Source organism: Chrysemys picta, chromosome 2, assembly GCF_011386835.1.
Source record: "Chrysemys picta bellii isolate R12L10 chromosome 2, ASM1138683v2, whole genome shotgun sequence".
NCBI lineage: Eukaryota > Metazoa > Chordata > Testudines > Emydidae > Chrysemys > Chrysemys picta.
In genome coordinates this window covers 207,512,509-207,530,197 of record NC_088792.1, presented here as the reverse complement: position 1 = coordinate 207,530,197, position 17,689 = coordinate 207,512,509, and the positions used below count along the sequence as shown (strand labels likewise).

The window sequence follows — 17,689 nt, the reverse complement described above, 5'->3', positions numbered from 1 at the left end:
AGTGCCTAAACTGTTTACTTCCACACAGTTTCTTGCGGAAGTGTTGGCCAAAACTATCTGTTTTTGTTTAGTAGCTCAGAGGAAACGTTTCTTCCCACAGTAAATCCCCATTGAATTCTATTGAGTCTGCAAAGGAATCTTCAGACAGGAACGCACCTGCTATTAACTTGTTCTTTTGTAGTTGCTGGCAGGTCATTTGTTCTTTGTGCCTCAGACTTACCCTCCTTTGCCTCTGGTGGCTAAGACAGCACAAAAATCAAGAACATACCAACATTTTAGGCATCTGCACTGACAAGAACTAAATTAAATTTCAGACATAACCAAATAGCTAACATATAAACAGTAAATTTGCTACTCTATCTGTATGAGATACTCAAACTTGCTCATTATGGGGACTACTTCATAAGAGATCCTTTCATAGTTCATTTCTCCTCAAAATATTTAATTTTGTAGGAAAATAGGAAGGACTCTGCAGACCAGATACTAATTAATGTAAATAATGCTCTAATCAGGCACTTTTTGGTGCACCATCTATGGTCAAAATCTTGCAGCCAAGTTGCTTATGACAGTCTTAAAAAAGAAAAAGAATAAAATCAGTACAAGACTAGTGTTTAGTGGTCTTGATCCTAGCAGGCAAATATTCCTATAATAGAAATTGCTATTAAAATTTACAGCCTTTTCAGTAGCACTTAAGAGATCATGAATGGGCTTGGAGACAGCCATCTTTAGAAGAAGTGGACCTTTCCAAGCTTGGTGTTGTGGCACGTGTGCAGGAGAGTATGATGGAAATTGGCACTGCTACGGACCATTTTGTGGCAATCAAGGCTCTCAATCCAACATCTTTTAGAAACATTAAATTCACTAAAAATAAACTCTAAAAAGTGTTGAAGTTAAAGAAACGCATGTTCAAAGTTTTGGAAGAAAGCTTAAATCAACCTAAAATAGCTAGTCAAAATGAGAGTACTGTAATTATGTAAGGGGCAGACTGACAGAACACTGTGCCCATTTTTCTATTTACCTTTTATTTGCACAAAAGTTCCCAAAATACACTGCAGCTTCTTTGAAAAGTAGTTTTAAAGACAATTGATGGTTTACAGTGAGGACTGCCTGAAATAAAGGCTATGTCTACATGCCCCAGCAGTGGGAACTACTGGGTGTGAACTACAGCGTGCTGTGCTGTAACTCCCTCATGTGGATGCTGGCATGAACTAAAAAGTACCCAGCATCACAAACTAGGTAATTTAATTTGTGCCAACAGCATCTACACAGTGGAGTTACAGTGTAGCATGCCAGCATATGCTGCAATTCACATCCCCATAGTCCAAACTGCAGGACATTTAAACAAGCCCCAAGATCCTTCAATCCAAATTTGTTGTGTTTAGTTAGTAATGTTACTAGTGATATTTCAGTCTCTAAACCTCAAAAGCAATTTAAATAGTTACATAATATTGATGAATAATTGAACATGCAGTTTACAGCACTGACTGCCAAAGATCTGACCAGCACGTCTGATGCAGTTAAGAGCAAAATTTCACATCTGATTTTGATTCACGTAACCATTAAAAGATAAAATAGGCTTCAATTACTTGTTTAGCCATGCTGTCCCTCTTGCGCCAGAACCACCATCTTCCAGATTTCTTGGGCATCTTGTCTTTAACCCAAGACTCTACTGTAGCCTGAAAATGTTTAGTTTAGTTAATTTGTGTGTATATACACATACATACACACACACACACATACACGCGCACACACACAAAAATATTAAAATTATAGTTCTGTATTACTATACATACAAGTTGCATTAAAGTACAAGTTTGTGTTAGTTTACCTTAGGCAAACTTTTCTGGAACACCTGCAAGCTGAGAATCATGGGTGCAGCCAATGCCCAATTATAGTACCTGGTTTAAGGAGATAGTCTTGATGAGAAGTTACAATAAAGGACTGAATTCAGTAGAAATAACTGATTAGTGTGCAACATACTCTTTGCTTGGTAAAAATAAAGTTTGATTTTTGTTGTAGGCTGCTCATAAAACATGAAACTAATGTTTGCTTCAGGCCAAATAGTTTTCCTAATGCACACTGTTTACTGTTAGTGACAAATACTGCAAGATCTCGCTTTAGAAGATGCAAATCTGACTTTAACCTGCAATTCAAAGGCATGTTGCATGAGCAAAAGATCACAAATACAAAATACATATGGAAATACAAGTTAGAACTGGAACTGAAAGATATAGTACCTTTAAAATGTATTACTAAAAAAGAAAGCTATAGGACATGTAAACATTTTATAGTAATGGGAAATTACCTGTTGTAAATCCTTATCACTAGATTAGGACTGTCTATGAGTCCTGGATTTTCGGCAAATTCATTGTAAGTAATAATATGTTCCATGAATTTTTCTGCAATACAAAGACATTTTATCAATTCAGTTAAACATTAACTATTTTTGCCTCCTCTTTTTGAGATTGCCTTTTGTAAGTCTGTTGTCTTGTATACAAACTAATAAATCCTTTTCCTTGAGCTTTCAATTACCTTTGCTGACTTGCTAACATCAGCCAAAAGAGATGCTGAAAATGGTCCACATCATAGGTGAAAAACGTGAAAGATCCCATGAACATTTCCTCATTTGCAGAAGGGCCTCACCTTCTAGACCCCCACTCCACCAGTCACAGTAACGAGAAGTAAAGTAGTACAAGAGGGAAGTGAGACTGATTTACTTTTTATTTTTAAAAAGAAAATGTAAGCGTATCAAATCATGAAATCTAAACATTGACCTACAAGTAACTATTTTGTGAGTGCCAATAAGTACCCATTACTGATGATAGACTTTGGCAGCAACTATGCAGTTTTACAGAAATACAGTGTTACTGAGTTAAGTCCTCCCCCCAGCGCACTAACACCCCCTTCTCCCCCCTCCCCCCCCCCCGGCCCTGCATGAGGAAGATTTTTGTTAAATATAGCTTTTTATAATTTAAGTCTGATTTTTATACCTTATACAAATCACATCACTAAGATATACATTCAAAATGTGTATCGATCTTGGACTTTATAAAAAAAATTAAACTCCCTTTGACCGCCGGAAAGGAATATTATGGCAAAACTTGAATATCGAATAAAACAGATGCTAACACTTAAAAACCCCATTATGTTCAGGAAATAAGTGACATTTAAGGAGAAAACAGTAAGAAGCATGTATGGTTAACTTTCACTTTCTACAGAGTATGAATAATCGAACAGGAAAGTAGAGACAAAACCAATGTGACTTGAAAAGATCAGGATAAGGAAATATTTTGTGAGGGGAAAGGAAGATGAATCTTCATTTCTAAAGCAGGATAGTCTAAGATGATGACATTTGCCATCCTTCCTCTTGCTGAGTAAGAGATTAAAAAGAAAGTCTATCAAGCAATGGGATACAAACACAATTTTAAAGCTTTATACAATGGCAAAACAAGCAACGCAGAGGGAGCCAGTACCAAAGGTGGTCAGACATTTCACATATGGTGCAGCAGAAGGAGAGAAATAGCTGTGAGGAAGATAGGAGTTTTTCTTTTCTAGTTTTGGACTGATCCCCCCATAATATGAATGCACATCATCTATCCTTTGCAAATGTTTGAGAGTTTTATACTGTATATATGATTCCACAGTAGTCGATTTACTCAAAGCATATAAAATACAAGGATGTTTTCGGCTCTCTCATGCTTCCAAAATTAAAAACTAAAAGCTTCATATGGCAGTCTTCTAAAATAAGAGTACTAACAACCGGAAGTAACTTCATTAGGCTGTACTCAATTCACATTTCTGGCTTAATTTGACTTAGTTTCTTACATACCTTTAGAGATCTCTCCATTTTCACTTAGACCTCCACAGACAGAAAGCGTGACATCAGGCAAGTCCATAGCAGAATCAGACATGCACTCTGTGCCACTGTCAGCAGCAGCACTTCCCACGGACTGTGGTGACTGGGAACCAGAGAGGGTATCCGACTCAGTCCACTGTCTGGAACTTGGATCAGAATCACTAAAGGAAAGGAGTTCACATTTTGTGTATGTAATTCTCTTGCATATACATATGTATGTATTTTAAGTTATATGCAACCACAGTATTACGTGCAGCACATGATACAAAACGCAGTCCCAGCACTATATATTCTTGTATTTCAAATATATTTTGTTACAAAATTAAAGATTTGTTCTACAATCGCCAAATTTTCTTTTCTGAAAAAGGAAATCTGAGTATCTGTGCACTCAGATGTTCACAGAAGGTATTTTCTCTCACTAACATTTCCTTTCATCTCAGGACTGAATATTAAAATGGAATGTCAGCTGCTCTACCATTACTGACATATTCTTTGTGATAGGAACTTATTTTGTAATGATCCAGACCAAACCATCAGGCTCTAATAAATAGATAGAGATTATTTGTCCAATGGTCTGAAAACTGAATAGGTACATGGACCTAAAGATCAGTAATTAAATAACTTTTTTTTTTTTTAAAGATAAACTCTTGATAATGCTGAAATAACTACTTTAAGCTCATGATACTAGGAGTAGTTTCTTGACAAGAAAACTAACAGAGATTTACATTTGTATTTCCAGTGTTAGAATGTTAAGTTTTGATTTTATGAAGGCCTCAGTGCCACTCCAACACTTTGTAAAAATCAGGAGGAGTTTAGACCATTTGTGCATCCTAGAGCTGGTCCACACTAACCCCCCAGTTCGAACTAAGATATGCAACTTCAGCTACGTGAATAACGTAGCTGAAGTTGAAGTACCTTAGTTCGAACTACAAGGTACTTACTGCGGGTCGACACACAGCAGGCAGGCTCCCCCGTCGACTCCGCATACTCCTCTCGCGGAGCAGGAGTACCAGTGTCGACGGCGAGCACTTCCGGGATTGATTTATCACGTCTACACAAGACGCGATAAATCGATCCCAGCAGATCGATTGCTTACCGCCGAACCCGGAGATAAGTATAGACGTACCCCTAGATTATGGTTGATACAGTTTAAGACTGGCAACTGCTTAGCACAGGAAGGGAAGAGTTTTGTTAAGAGTTAAAGAGTTTTGTTCTTTTGCAGCTCCCAACTGCAGCTCATGTGGTTAGCAGACTTTTTGTAAGTGATACTACAGAAAGTAGAGTCTTGAGGCAAAGACAAGCGAACTAATTCTTGTTTCTTCAAAAGACGATTGCTGTGCTGCTATGCTCAGAGTTGTCTCCTTTCACTAACTCCCTTTTAAGCAAATTAAAACCTTGATTATCCAGGTTCACTTATCTATAACCCTATTAACGCTCCTGTTCCCTGGAGCGTTGGAAAAGAGCAAGGATCAACATTATTGGAGAAATGGTTCTCTCAAGACTAACTCAATGGAGCTCGTCCTGTTCCCTCACTTCTTCCAAAACCAGCCACTTCCCCACATGAAGGAACGCTACAGTTGGAGGGAGAGGCTTCAGTCCTGCTCCCAAGAACTGCTGCAGTCCTATTTGCCCCGCCCCCCCCTCCATCCTGATCCCCCCTCCCACCATTTTCTCTCAGCCAGTTCCCAAGCTACAGAGAAGTTCTGAGCTCAATAGAGCTCAGGAGCAACTCTTCAGCTACAGAGGCATCTTGCAGGAAAAGAAAAGCGGCGGGAGAATGAGGAGCAGGACAGGATTACTGGCTCTCCTATGGCTACTAACCCTAAACCACAACTTCTAAATTTTGGTCATGCATAGATCCTTTGTAGTTTTCGAGCCAGCTGGGAAAGGAGGAGCAGACCAGCAGTCTAAAAATATGTGCTCAAGTTAGTGTTCAGGTCCAAAGCCTGCTAGCTGGCTCCCCCAGTTATCTGAAGGATTTGGATGCCCCTGAAACCTTCAACTAATCCATGCTTGGCTGTAGCAAAATACTGTTTTAATAAACATTATTTTCGTTAGCCTTTATTATACTGTGGAATACAGTCTCTAAGCAAACAACTGAGTGAGTCAATTATACTGGACAAAATACATGAGAAAACGCTGCACTGATGACAATCCTGCCTTTGACAAGGGGATAGACTAGATCAGCTTTTCCATATCACCCCATGTTACCACAGGAAAGTGTCAGGATCCCTCAACATCTAGCTATAAAGAAAAGGAAGGTGGTAGCAACCCCATGAATCCTGTTTGTGATATCCCGGAGGTCTTAACCCACAGGCTGATAACGTGCAGGCTTGACGGAAGAAGCCCCCAGTACTGGGCCATGATTCTGATGGCACAATTGCACCCCACCATAATTTTGAACTCCATCAATTTTGACAAAATTGTAAGTTTGCCCCCAATATTCCCTCAAGCTCACATGATCAGATCCAATTTAAGAGAACAGGCATTATAGTACACAAGTTTCCTCCACCAGTTCTACATGCCACTATTTGCACTACTCATTGCTAAATTTCTCTGCAGAAATTGGTACAAAGCACCCCTGATCATATGGGATGCAACCCTGAGGCTAACAGTTAAATTCATTAAGAGAGTAAAACCGTTAGATATATCATATTTCACCTTTTCTACTGCTACTGATTCTCTCTGAAATGAAGCAGATATATTAGATGCTTTATGACCGTTTGTAAAGCCTGTAGAATTTAGATGTTTCCTTTTAAAGGTCTTCTTGGAAAGACATACTGGAGAGTATCTTAGCAGTTAAAACATTTTAACTACATAGAATATGAAAAAGGGTTAACTCAGTTACATACGTTTTCTTACGAAATAACTCTCAGTTTATATAGTAACACTAAGGATACACATTTCACTCCATGAAAACAGTGATGCCAGTTACATGGGAAAACACATTAGCACTAAGACAAATCACTGGGAATAATACTGCCTCCGAAAATAGCTATATAGTTTAAAGTTTCCCACAAGGCCCCAGCACTTTCTCGGTTCAGTTGGGATAGAAATACCACAATAGCAATCTTTCACATCATATTTCATTGTCTCTCCTTCTTGCCAAAATCAGAAGCAGAGAGATATACAGAACAAGTTCAATATTGATTTATCCTATTATATACTCTAAAAGCTCAAAAGACAGGCTTGAATTTTGAACAAGGATTGGCTCAGTTCTTTTATCTCAATTGGCTCACCCACTGCTAAAACTAACAGATAAATTATTTTGCAATATAAGCCTTGCCATATTAGAACACTAACTCCAAGCTACCTTTTGGGAAAGTAGAGTGCAGCAACTTCAGGTTCCAAAGCCTTCAAGTCATCCAAGTAAATATCATGAGGCCCCTGGTGTTGGCTTCGCTTGTGCGCCCCTGTTGATTGTCATAACAATTAGGTGGTTTGAGATTAATACATGTATTAAATACAGTGCTGTGGGAGACACGGTTTTCTGCACTTTGAACATTGTTCATATAGGAATCTAACAGGAATGCCTGCAGGTTAGTTGGCCTGTAGTCTGTGAGGTTTTCTGGTTGCTTTTTTAAAATTAAAAATGTTAGTTGTATTTAAATCTCAAAATTGAAACTGTAAAGCTACAGTTTTGGGATAACTTCATCAAATTTCACAGAACCCTCTGTGGGAATGTACCAGTTCTTTTAAATACAAAATGAATACCTTTCTTTTTTGAAGGAGAGTCAATTTTTGCTGGTGGTTTTGCTTCTGAAGGACTATCTCCTAATGGGCTGGGGAGATGATCAGCATCTAATGTAGATGATTCTTGAGGGATCTCCAGCAGAGGTTCTATGACTGCAGACGCAAGAGAATCTTTAACCTCTATTTGCTTAAACAGGGGATGAGTTCTTGGCTCAGGTTTCAGTACCGTACAGACAGAATCTTTCACCAAAAAATCATCTTCAACTTCATCAGAGCTGAGAATGACCCTAAAATGAGTCTTTTCTGATGGGGTAATGGTAGCTGTTCTAGGATGCTCCAATTTGTCCTTCTTGCTTATCTGAAAAGAAGAAAGATCTTGTTCTCATGTACTTTCATGCAATATGTCATTTATTTTATTCAGCTCTGAACATTAGCTAACAAGTGCTTATAGTAATTATGCCAGAGATACTACTTTTCAAACCAAAGAAGTCAAAAGCCTGCTGGATTAAACTTTAATGTACCTTTTAGCAACTTCACATGCAGTCTCATTAATAAAGTCCCAGCAATGCCAACCACATAGGAACTTGTTCACCAGTTTCAGAGTATAAAAATCTGTCCATGTTTCTATATTCTAAGCTCTTCCACAATTCAAGTTCTTCCTGAAGGCCCACCTCTACCATGTGCCTACAGGAAGCTTCCTGACTGACAAGCTTGAAGAGTAATATGTGAATATTTGTCGTCATTTTAATTTATGTTTTATACTTGCACTTTTTGTGTTTACACATACTGTATATATGTTACATCATGTCTCCTGCCCTCTACTTATTTACCTAGATTGTGAACTCAGGCCAGGGACTGGGCCTTTTTCTCTTAGGAAAGCACCTAGCACACTGTGGTGCTACAATAAATGCCTGGCTAAGACACCATTTAGCATATAAAAACGAGGAAACCTATTCAATCCCCCTTGTCACTGGGGAGGAATGTATGAGTAATTAGCACAACCTGAATTCACGACGCTGTATTAAAACAGACCTCATTAAAACCAGCTCTCCATTTCCCCATTTTGAATGTGATTAGGTCACTTTTGAAGAATTGCAGTGACAAATCTAGATAGGTTTTTGACACATTCAAACTAACCCTGACTTTTCAACTGATGATGATAGATCATTGCTTATAGTCAAAATGTCTCCTCTCAATAATACCCCAATTTTTAAAAATATTCATGTACAGCCTTTTTCCAAAAGCACTGTTGTATGAATGGGCCCAGTGAACTTCACTAAGGCTCTGCAACAGAACGGCGGTCCACTCACCCAGAGCTATCTATGGGTTTAGGGCCTAAATTTCATCATCTCTTGAGGGTACAGAGAAGGTGCTACATTATACTTCCCTGCCTCAGTTTGGACAACAGTGGATTTATGTCAGGCTTCTACCGGGGAAGGCCAGGAGCACTTATAAAGGGGGCTGTCTAAGGATGTACAGATTCAGCAAATTTCTTCACCTGTCCTATTCAGGACCTCTCCTATGTGGGGCTGCATTTGGTAGCTAAAAGTCCACAACGTGAGGGTGAGCAGCCATCAAGTTCCCTATATTAGAATTTGCACATGATTCCCCTGGAATGAGCCTGGTCCTATCTTTTACAAAAAAGGTTACTAGACTTGATCATTCCTGTTGCATCTAATGCATCATTTAAAAATTATCTTCTGTTTCTAGCAGCAAATTAGAGAGCTACAGATTTTTACTCTAAAAATCATTCTGGAAGATTTTTGCAGCCCTGCTTTTGAAATCAATAAAAAGCCTTCAGCTTAGCCAGCCACAAGAGGGTGCTGTTTTCATGTTATTTCAGTTGAATTATTTACAATTGCTCAGTTTTCCTCAATAGTCTAATGTGAAATCTAGAGTTTTAAGTTTTAAGGAAGACAAAATTCAGTCACATTAAAAGTCCCAGACAGTATATAAAATTCATCTGTAAATAACTTTACCTTAGTAGATTCTGGGAATCCTCCCCATGTCCACTCCATATGAGATTCAGCTCTAAGCAAGCTCTCTGCAGGTTTCACTTCTAGCTCTGAATCACTTTTAGGACAGACTGGGTCTGAGAAAGGGCTATCAAAGTAAACACAGAAAACTACAGTATTTAAAATGCATTTGTTGTGCAGCTACTTTTGTTAGCCTTCCCTAGTTTAACACAGGTTCAATTATTCAACAACAGGGCAAGAAGCCCAGCTGGGTTTTCAGACCAAGAAATTAGGTTAAAACGAAAATCACATTCAGGGGCTTACATACTGATCACACTAAACAGATTTCTTCATTGTACTTGAAGTGTTCTCAGTATAATCCCCCACAATTCTCTCTCTTTTTTTTTTTTTTTAAAGTTAGATGATTTAGCTGCCATCATGAAACAGATGTACTTCCTCCTGTTAATTTAGAATATGTTTTAAATTCCCATGTTCCAGACAAGAGATAGCATTCCAGTTTACAAAGCCTGAAAAGTTTCATCCATGACTAAAGTCTTATTACTGCAAGTTAAGTTAAATAGATGGTTACATTCCAATATACAACAGCATACAGCAGTACACTCCACCCCCATCAGGGTTGAGTGGGGACAAAACTAGTAGAGCATATGATCAAATCAGGGAAAATATTGTGTGTTTACTTGAAAGTTTCCTTAGAATAATGAGGTCCAGATACATTACAGTGGTATTTCAGCCTGCTTGCAGCTTGGAGACAGACCCACACCCCTCAATCACTGATGATAGGAGAATGCCTACTAATTTTTGAAAACTGGACCCCTCCTGCCCCCCCCCGACCCTATCCCACCTCTTCCCCCAAGCTCCCACCCCCTCTTGCTCCTCTGCCCCCTCCCACTTCCTCATCACTTGATCCTCTCCACTTTCCTCTCCCACCCAGCTGGGCTTCTGCTCAGGGGCTGGGACAGGAGCTGTAACCTGACACGGAGCCTGCTGCCTGCCCATGAAATGCAGGCACAAGGTGGCCCTGGCTGAGGAGGGGCTAGTGTGGGTTGATAACTTAGCGCCACCTGCCCCGGCCCATGGTGACTGGACACTGCCAGGTCCCCTTTTCAACTGAACTTTCAATTGAAAGCCAGACTCCTGGCAACCCTAAGAATGCCCTGCCCCTTGAATTTGCCTTCAATTGAGACAACTTTGACAGGCAGGATAATTCAATTCTACTTTCCTAAATTACAATATGGGTACTGTTCTAAATAGCAACATGCCTAGGACCTTGTGAGGCTGGAATAAGGATGGTTACTTGAAGGAAGCATTTAGTCTTGGGATTTACAGAAAATTTTCTTTTCTTGAATATGCTGATAACATATTACAGAAACTTGACGTTTTGCTTGAACATTCATACACCCACAGTGAGTTCCTCTAGGAGGGCTGTTAAGCCCTGTTTCATCGGTTTAATGTGCTAGTTAAACATTGGTCTTTGCTACTGATTGACTTTTTAGGGTGCATGAGATTATCACGAGTGTGATAATCATCCAAGCATTGATTTTGAACCTGTCTGGTCCTGGTTGGAGGCAGACTCATCAGAAGATCCAATGCTAAGTTAATTAGGTGCAAGAGCAACAGCTTCTTCAGCCAGAAAGCCAATAGTATCATTGCTGCTCTCTCCTTCGTATATTTTGTATGGTCCTGGGGAGTAGTGGAAAAAAGCAATTTCCCAGCTTTGGAAGAAGTCATTTCACTACCTCACATCCCAGGTCATGATACAAGGACAGGACACAGGGCAGTTTATTGCTGTTCCCGATGCAAAGAGATCAATCCCCATCCCGCCAAACAGATTTAATATGAGTGAGGATATTTCTAGGTGCAGGTTCCACTCTGCTTAATCCATCTTCTGTCATGTAAGTCTTGGTGTTCATCTCCACCTGGATTGGCAATGCAAAAGGAAACTTTGCTCCACGCAGAACTGGAGGAGGGATGATGGTTTATTCCCTTCAGACATTAACTATCATGACAAGAACAAGTTTGCTATCCACGGAAGGAACAGTGCTCAGATACTTCAATGAAACACTGTACTCCAACTGATGGATTCTGTATTGCACACAAAGAACCGGAACAAGCTGGAGGCTTGCTCCTCTTGACTGTATACTTTAACACTTGAAAAGCTCAAAGCTCCTGCTAACCATTTTGTAAGGCAAAGAGTAGGAGCCAAGTCTTCCTTCTCCTTCCCCAACAGCCACCCCCTTTGAATACGTCAACTGGAATAATTAATTGAATCAAAAGCACACCCAAAGCTTTGCCCAAATACTTTAAAAGGTCAAAACTCCATCTTTTTAAGAGGCCAGGAATCCCACTGGCAAATGCAGTTAAATTCTTGTTTCCACCACCACCTCTGCCCTGACAGTTTTTTTAATTCGCTAAAGGATCCCTCAGCCACCAAAATTGCTCTCTATCCCCAAAATTGGTAGATCGCCTCATGCACTAGAGAGGAAGGATGATTTTATGGTTAAGGAACTGGACTAGGAAACAGCTTTACCCCAGACTTGCTGTGTGATCTTGTGCAAGTAACAGTCTATCTCAATTCCACATCTGTACAATGGGGAAAATATTCCTCTATCTCACAGCTGTGTTGCGAAGATAAATTCATTAATTCTTATGAAGAGCACAGACACCATAGCAATGAACGCCAAATACCTGTTAAGGCTAAAGCTCCAAAAACCTGGAGATTTTATGCAAATATAACTGGCTGCTCCTCTGCTCTGGACTGGGGGTTTGTCTAGAGTTTGTGGTCCTGTTTTAATTTGAGTAATTTGTCATTTAACTCAACTTAACAAAAGTTAGTACAAATGTTAGCCTAGGCACTTCCAAATGTTTACTCTGTGACACACATATTTGTGGCTGACCTTAGGTTGAGTGCTTGGGAATCTGCCCTCTTCCTGTAATTTATTAGGTGTGAATAAAATGATCAGCTACAGTTTTATTTTTTCCCTGGTGAACTTTAACAGCAGCTTTTGTTCATTCAGAAAGGATGATACAAGTACAACAGTTTTTTGGTTTTTTTTCAACAAACGTAAATTTACACATAAATGGTGCACAGTCTTTGAGCCCGTGCTAAGTTGCAAATGCAGTCCTGGATGCCACAGATGTTGAGCACCCTTCTTTATGTAGTTTTATAGGTCAGAAGAAGTTACGGAGGTGGTGCATTACATAACATAAGAGTACAAAATCATACAGAAAGATGACACCATAAAATGACCTACTTCTCCAAAGGGGACCAGTCTCCATCAGATAAAGGGTAATGATCCTTGGAGTGATAAATCAAAGGCTCTTTCTGCTCTTCACTCTTTGGTGAAGAATTTGAGGATCCTCTGTGGAGACAAAAGAACCATTTTTGTTTTAAGTGAGTCAATGACAGATCTCCACTGGCAACTTACCTAGTGGAACTGAATTGTTTTTTACCAGAAATCTTAGGTCAAAAAGAGAAAGGAAGAGACTGACTGATAGTTGAGAAAGACTGATAGTTGAGAGATAACTAAAGAAAGAGCAATAGTTCATCATCAGAGGTGCTGCTTTCTTGCCTACACAGCCATTTTAATACCTGTAAAAAAGATCCTAGCAAAGTTTAAAAATTACCCCCACCACATATTTAACTAAACAATTTAGTGTTAATCTAAAGATCTCACAAACATATACCAAGTGATGCCATCCTCCACAAGCTCGCTGTTTAGTATGTAAGCAAAAACTGAAATTGGGGAAAATTTCAAGCACAATGTTGATGATCCTCACCAAAAGCCTCCAAAAATCTATTAATTTAGAATACTACAACAAAGGAATGCCCAAAATAGATTTGACACTGTATTCTTTGAATATTAGCCTAGTTTGTGGATAATGAAAAAAAAAAAAGTTATTGGTAAGTCACATAGGACCTAGAAGTTAGCCAGACTAACACTGGATACTACTATTAGTTGCCTCAAGTATGTTTATGAGCAGAGGATGTAACTGGGTTAATTTCCCAACACCAGGCCCAACTGTGATGTCAAAATGAATTTTACTGAAATTTACTGATGCCGCTAGCTTATCCGTTTCAATATACAGGAAGGAGGTAGTTCTCGTTCTTTAGCAATAATCCAGAAGGACCTGCAAGCACTTAAATTAAAATCTGGTTTGAATTACAGAAGTCAATTTTGGGGAGTCTAATTAATATCTAATGGATCATATGTATTTGATACTACTGAGTTTATTCCAGAGGTTTTTAGGTACACTACAAGCAGCATGGTGCCAGCCAGAGATGAGGGATTGAGATATTTGAATACCACACACCAATGCAGTAGTATCTTGCACAACACTTGTTTACTTTACCTACATTCTTTCAGATATACTTATTATGAGAGAATGGCAGCTGCCGCATAGTTAAAAGCTGCATTACTGTTTGCTTAAAGCCAAATTCTCATGCCCTTAAAATGGGGGTGGGCAAACTACGGTCCACGGGCTGCATCGGGCCCATCAGAACTTTTAATTCAGCCCTTGAGCTCCTGCCAGGGAACGGGGTTGGGGGCTTGCCTCGCTCTGCGTGGCTCCCAGAAGCAGCAGCATGTCCCCCCTCCGGCTCCTACGTGAAGGGGCAGCCAGAGGGCTCCGCATGTTGTCCCCGCCCCAAGCACTGGCTCTGCAGCTCCCATTGGCTGGGAACCGCTTGCGGATGGGGCAGCGCACAGAGCCACTTGGCCATGCTTCCGCATAGTAGCCAGAGGGGGGACATGCGGCTGCTTCTGGGAGCTGCTTGAGGTGAGCGCCGCCCGGAGCTTGTACCCTGACCTCCTCCCATGTCCCAACCCCCTGCCCCAGCCCTAATCCCCTTCCTGCCCTCTGAATCCCTTGGTCCCAAGCCTGGAGCACCCTTCTGCACCCCAAACCCCTCATCCTGGGCCCCACCCCAACCCCCTGCCCCAGCCTGGAGCCCTCTCCCGCACTCTGAACCCCTCAGCCCCAGCCCGAAGCCTCCTCCCCCACACCCCAACCCTCTTTCCCCAGCTCAGAGCCCCCTCCCACACCCATAACCCCTCATTTCTGGCCCCATCCTGGGACCCGCAACTCCAGCCAGAACTCTCACTCCCTCCCACACCCCAACCCCCAATTTTGTGAGCATTCATGGCCCGACATACAATTTCCATATCCAGATATGGCCCTCAGGCCAAAAAGTTTGCCCACCCCTGCCTTAAAAGGTGACTTGAAAGACAGCAGTTTTCTCCACCACAATCAGAACACTTCTGTATATTTAACATCTTCAGGTCAGGACTGCTTTTTAGTGTTCTATAAAGTGACATATACATTTACAGCATTATGTAAGTGTGCTCTGTAGTGTGTTGCCAGCCTGACCAGCCCCATGGGACTGATTGCTAGGGACATGAGTGATAATTTTGATGGAAGACACTAGCTTAAACAAGATTTGGCATTTGCACTGGGATCCAAAATTCAATTCTGAAAGATTCTGAAGAGTGCTGGAAGAAGTCAAATTACAAATATAATTTGTTTGTATTTTTGAGGAAAGAACTCTTGGACTTCCACATTCTAGAACTTATTGAAACCTACTCTGACTCAAGGGTACCTTACATAAGAGAAAAAGTTAATACACAAGCCACAGTACGAAGCCTTAGTGATACCACATGAAAGCATTCAGTATGTATTTAACAATTTACCTCAGATGTTGAACACCCCTCTCGTCATCAGAGCTGATTTCTATTTCAAAAATCTCTTCAACCCCAGAAGAGGAGATCTGATCTTCCTTCTTGCTATCTTGTTTATATTTCTTTCTTCTTCGCTTTTTCTTCTTCACAGACCCTGAGGTGAACAGAGTCTCTGTTTCCATGATGTGTGTAACTTCAGAGCTCTGACATGTCCTTTCATTTTCACCCGACTTCAGCAAGAGATCTTCAATCTCTTTAAAGAACTGATCCTCAGTGATTATTGGGGAGGTTGCCAGATATGCAGGAACTTTTTCCTAACCAAAATAAGGGGAATAATAAATAAGCAGATACATTATTATGTACACAAACAGAATAACAAAAGGTTAAATAAATGTGGGGGTGCAGTGGGGTGGGAGAGGTGAGCAGCATCAAGGACTGACTGGCAGATATGGCAAATTTCCTGCCTGATCAGCAATACTGCCCCACATGACTGACTCCTGGGAGACCTTATTGAAATTAAATTTAAGTATCTTTGAAGTCCACTGCACCTAAAGGCAAAATTTACATCTTATGGGCTGGAATTGTGTGTAATATGCCAGGCAAGAATGGACTTTAGGATAAGTGTGAAGTGGATTTTCTGGGGAATACCTAGGGAGAAATTAATGCAAATTTCACACCTCTGGATATGCAGAAATCCAGGCTTTTGAAGATACGTCCTGAGGTGTGGGTCTTTGCTCATTACCTGTTCCAGACAGTAGCGGGTTTACAATGGCACCAAAGGCACCAGGCCCACACTGGGAAGGAGCCCTTTATGGACTTAGGGTCTGGCTCCTTGCTCGGGGCAGCCCATGGCCAAGGCCCTGCTGTGTGAACAGCTCGAAGCCAGCAGGTCCCAGTCGCCTGTAGGCAGCTCGCCGACCAGCAGCTGGGCTCTGCTATGTGGGCTGGGAAGGGTTGCTGGCCGGTGGGCGCAACCGGGGGAAGGGGGCTCTGAGGAGTCACGTCCCAGGGATCTGCCCTGCTCCCCACTGTGGTTCCAGCTCTGAGCAGTCTCTGCTGTCCGCCAGCTGCAGGACCCCCACCTGTGTACCCAGAGGCCAAGTCACCTGGGACTGGTGCAGGGGCTGGCTGTCTCAGACAGTTTGTGGGGAAGGGGCGGGGGAGGGGGGAAAGAGTAGAACAGAGGCTCAGCCAAGCCCCACCAGGCAAGTGGGTCCGGAGGGAATGCAATCTGGGCAGGCCCCACTCTGGCTTGGGCCTGGCTGATCACACCGCTCCCGAGGGTCCACATCCTGGGACTGGCCCCAGCTGCACTGTCAGCTCAGCCCAGTGGACACAGTCACCTCCCAGCAGGGCTGGTGAGTGCGGCTGGCCATGGGGGAATGGGTCTCCGGTGGGTGCTGGGCAGTGGGGGAGGTCTGTGCGTGTTGGGGTGCTGGGCTTGGGAGGGCCACTAGGCTGTGGGCGGGGAGAAGGAGGGAAGGTCTGTATGTGTTGGGGCACTGGGGGGGGGAGGCCTGTGGGGTGTGCGAGTGAGCAGAGGTGGTGGGGTGCAGTTGTAGTGGGGTGTTGCTGGGCATAAGGAGTTAGGGCGGCGCTTTGGCAGCACAGGGCCAGGTTGGACAGTGTGCATCTGGCAACTGCCAGTTTGTAAACTGTGTGCTCATGTTCAGCTGGGCGGAGTAGGACCACCCCCGCCACATCGAGGCCCACTGCACGCGGTCGGCCCCTTACTCTGGGGGCTAACCCCCTCTCACACACACTATGCCCCTTTGCTCCTATGGGGGCCAACAAATATGTTTGGTGCCAGGTCCACAAAAGTTAATCTGGCCCTGTTTCCAGAGAGTGGAGATCAAAGGCCTGAGCTGTACAAAGAAATGGCTGAACTGCCCAGCCTGGGTTCTAGTTCTGAATCTGAAACAGTTTTGAACTTGTAACCAAGGTGAAAACCCAGTTGAGGGCTGACCTCCGATAAGCTTTTTAGCATGCATGTAGGTTTTTTTGTTTTTAATTTGTTTTCTCTGAAAAGTTTTGACTTTAAAAATAAATGTGCTTGCTTAGAAAGAGTTGTGTGGTAATTAACAACTGTGAGCAATATGCTGGTTAGATTCTGGAGAGAAAGCAAAGTGCGGGTGCTGGCTTGTTTAGGCAGCCTGGCTTGCTGGGGATATCAGTGTGGGCATGGAACCATGCAGCCTGGAAAACCCTAATCAGGATTAAATGAGACACACATCTGTGCCCAAGAGATATGATGGCTGGGAGCTGGAAATCATTAAGTGGGTGTCTTCAAGGAGTGGGAATACAGATGCAGTTACCCTGAAACTGTGACACTGAGAATCGCATCATTTTTCTATATAGTATCTAGTATGTTTTTGGCATTACTGTAATATTAATAAGAAATGTTCATTAGAGAGACAAGGTGGGTGAGATAATATATTATTTCATGTTATAGCAATCTCAGATGATGACCCCAGCACACGTTGTTTGTT

General features: G+C 41.8%; 2 protein-coding genes across 6 annotated transcripts in view; one reads left to right on the top strand and one right to left on the bottom strand.

Annotated features, from left to right (window-relative positions):
* Nucleotides 1–17,689, bottom strand: part of LPIN2 (lipin 2) — a 62,935-nt gene that overhangs the window by 11,835 nt on the left and 33,411 nt on the right. For all 5 annotated transcript variants that reach the window (XM_008174993.4, XM_042854793.2, XM_008174990.4 and 2 more), the window contains exons 4-13: nt 15,213–15,514; nt 12,777–12,884; nt 9,529–9,652; nt 7,571–7,907; nt 7,170–7,269; nt 3,830–4,017; nt 2,306–2,399; nt 1,829–1,898; nt 1,587–1,676; nt 157–239 (exon numbers count right to left, since the gene is read on the bottom strand). In XM_008174993.4, the coding sequence (XP_008173215.2) occupies nt 157–239; nt 1,587–1,676; nt 1,829–1,898; nt 2,306–2,399; nt 3,830–4,017; nt 7,170–7,269; nt 7,571–7,907; nt 9,529–9,652; nt 12,777–12,884; nt 15,213–15,514 (1,496 nt within the window). The remainder of the gene's footprint in view (nt 1–156; nt 240–1,586; nt 1,677–1,828; nt 1,899–2,305; nt 2,400–3,829; nt 4,018–7,169; nt 7,270–7,570; nt 7,908–9,528; nt 9,653–12,776; nt 12,885–15,212; nt 15,515–17,689) is intronic.
* The window catches only part of EMILIN2 (elastin microfibril interfacer 2), a 104,478-nt gene that overhangs the window by 73,699 nt on the left and 13,090 nt on the right, over nt 1–17,689 (top strand). The gene's annotated exons all lie outside the window — the stretch shown is intronic.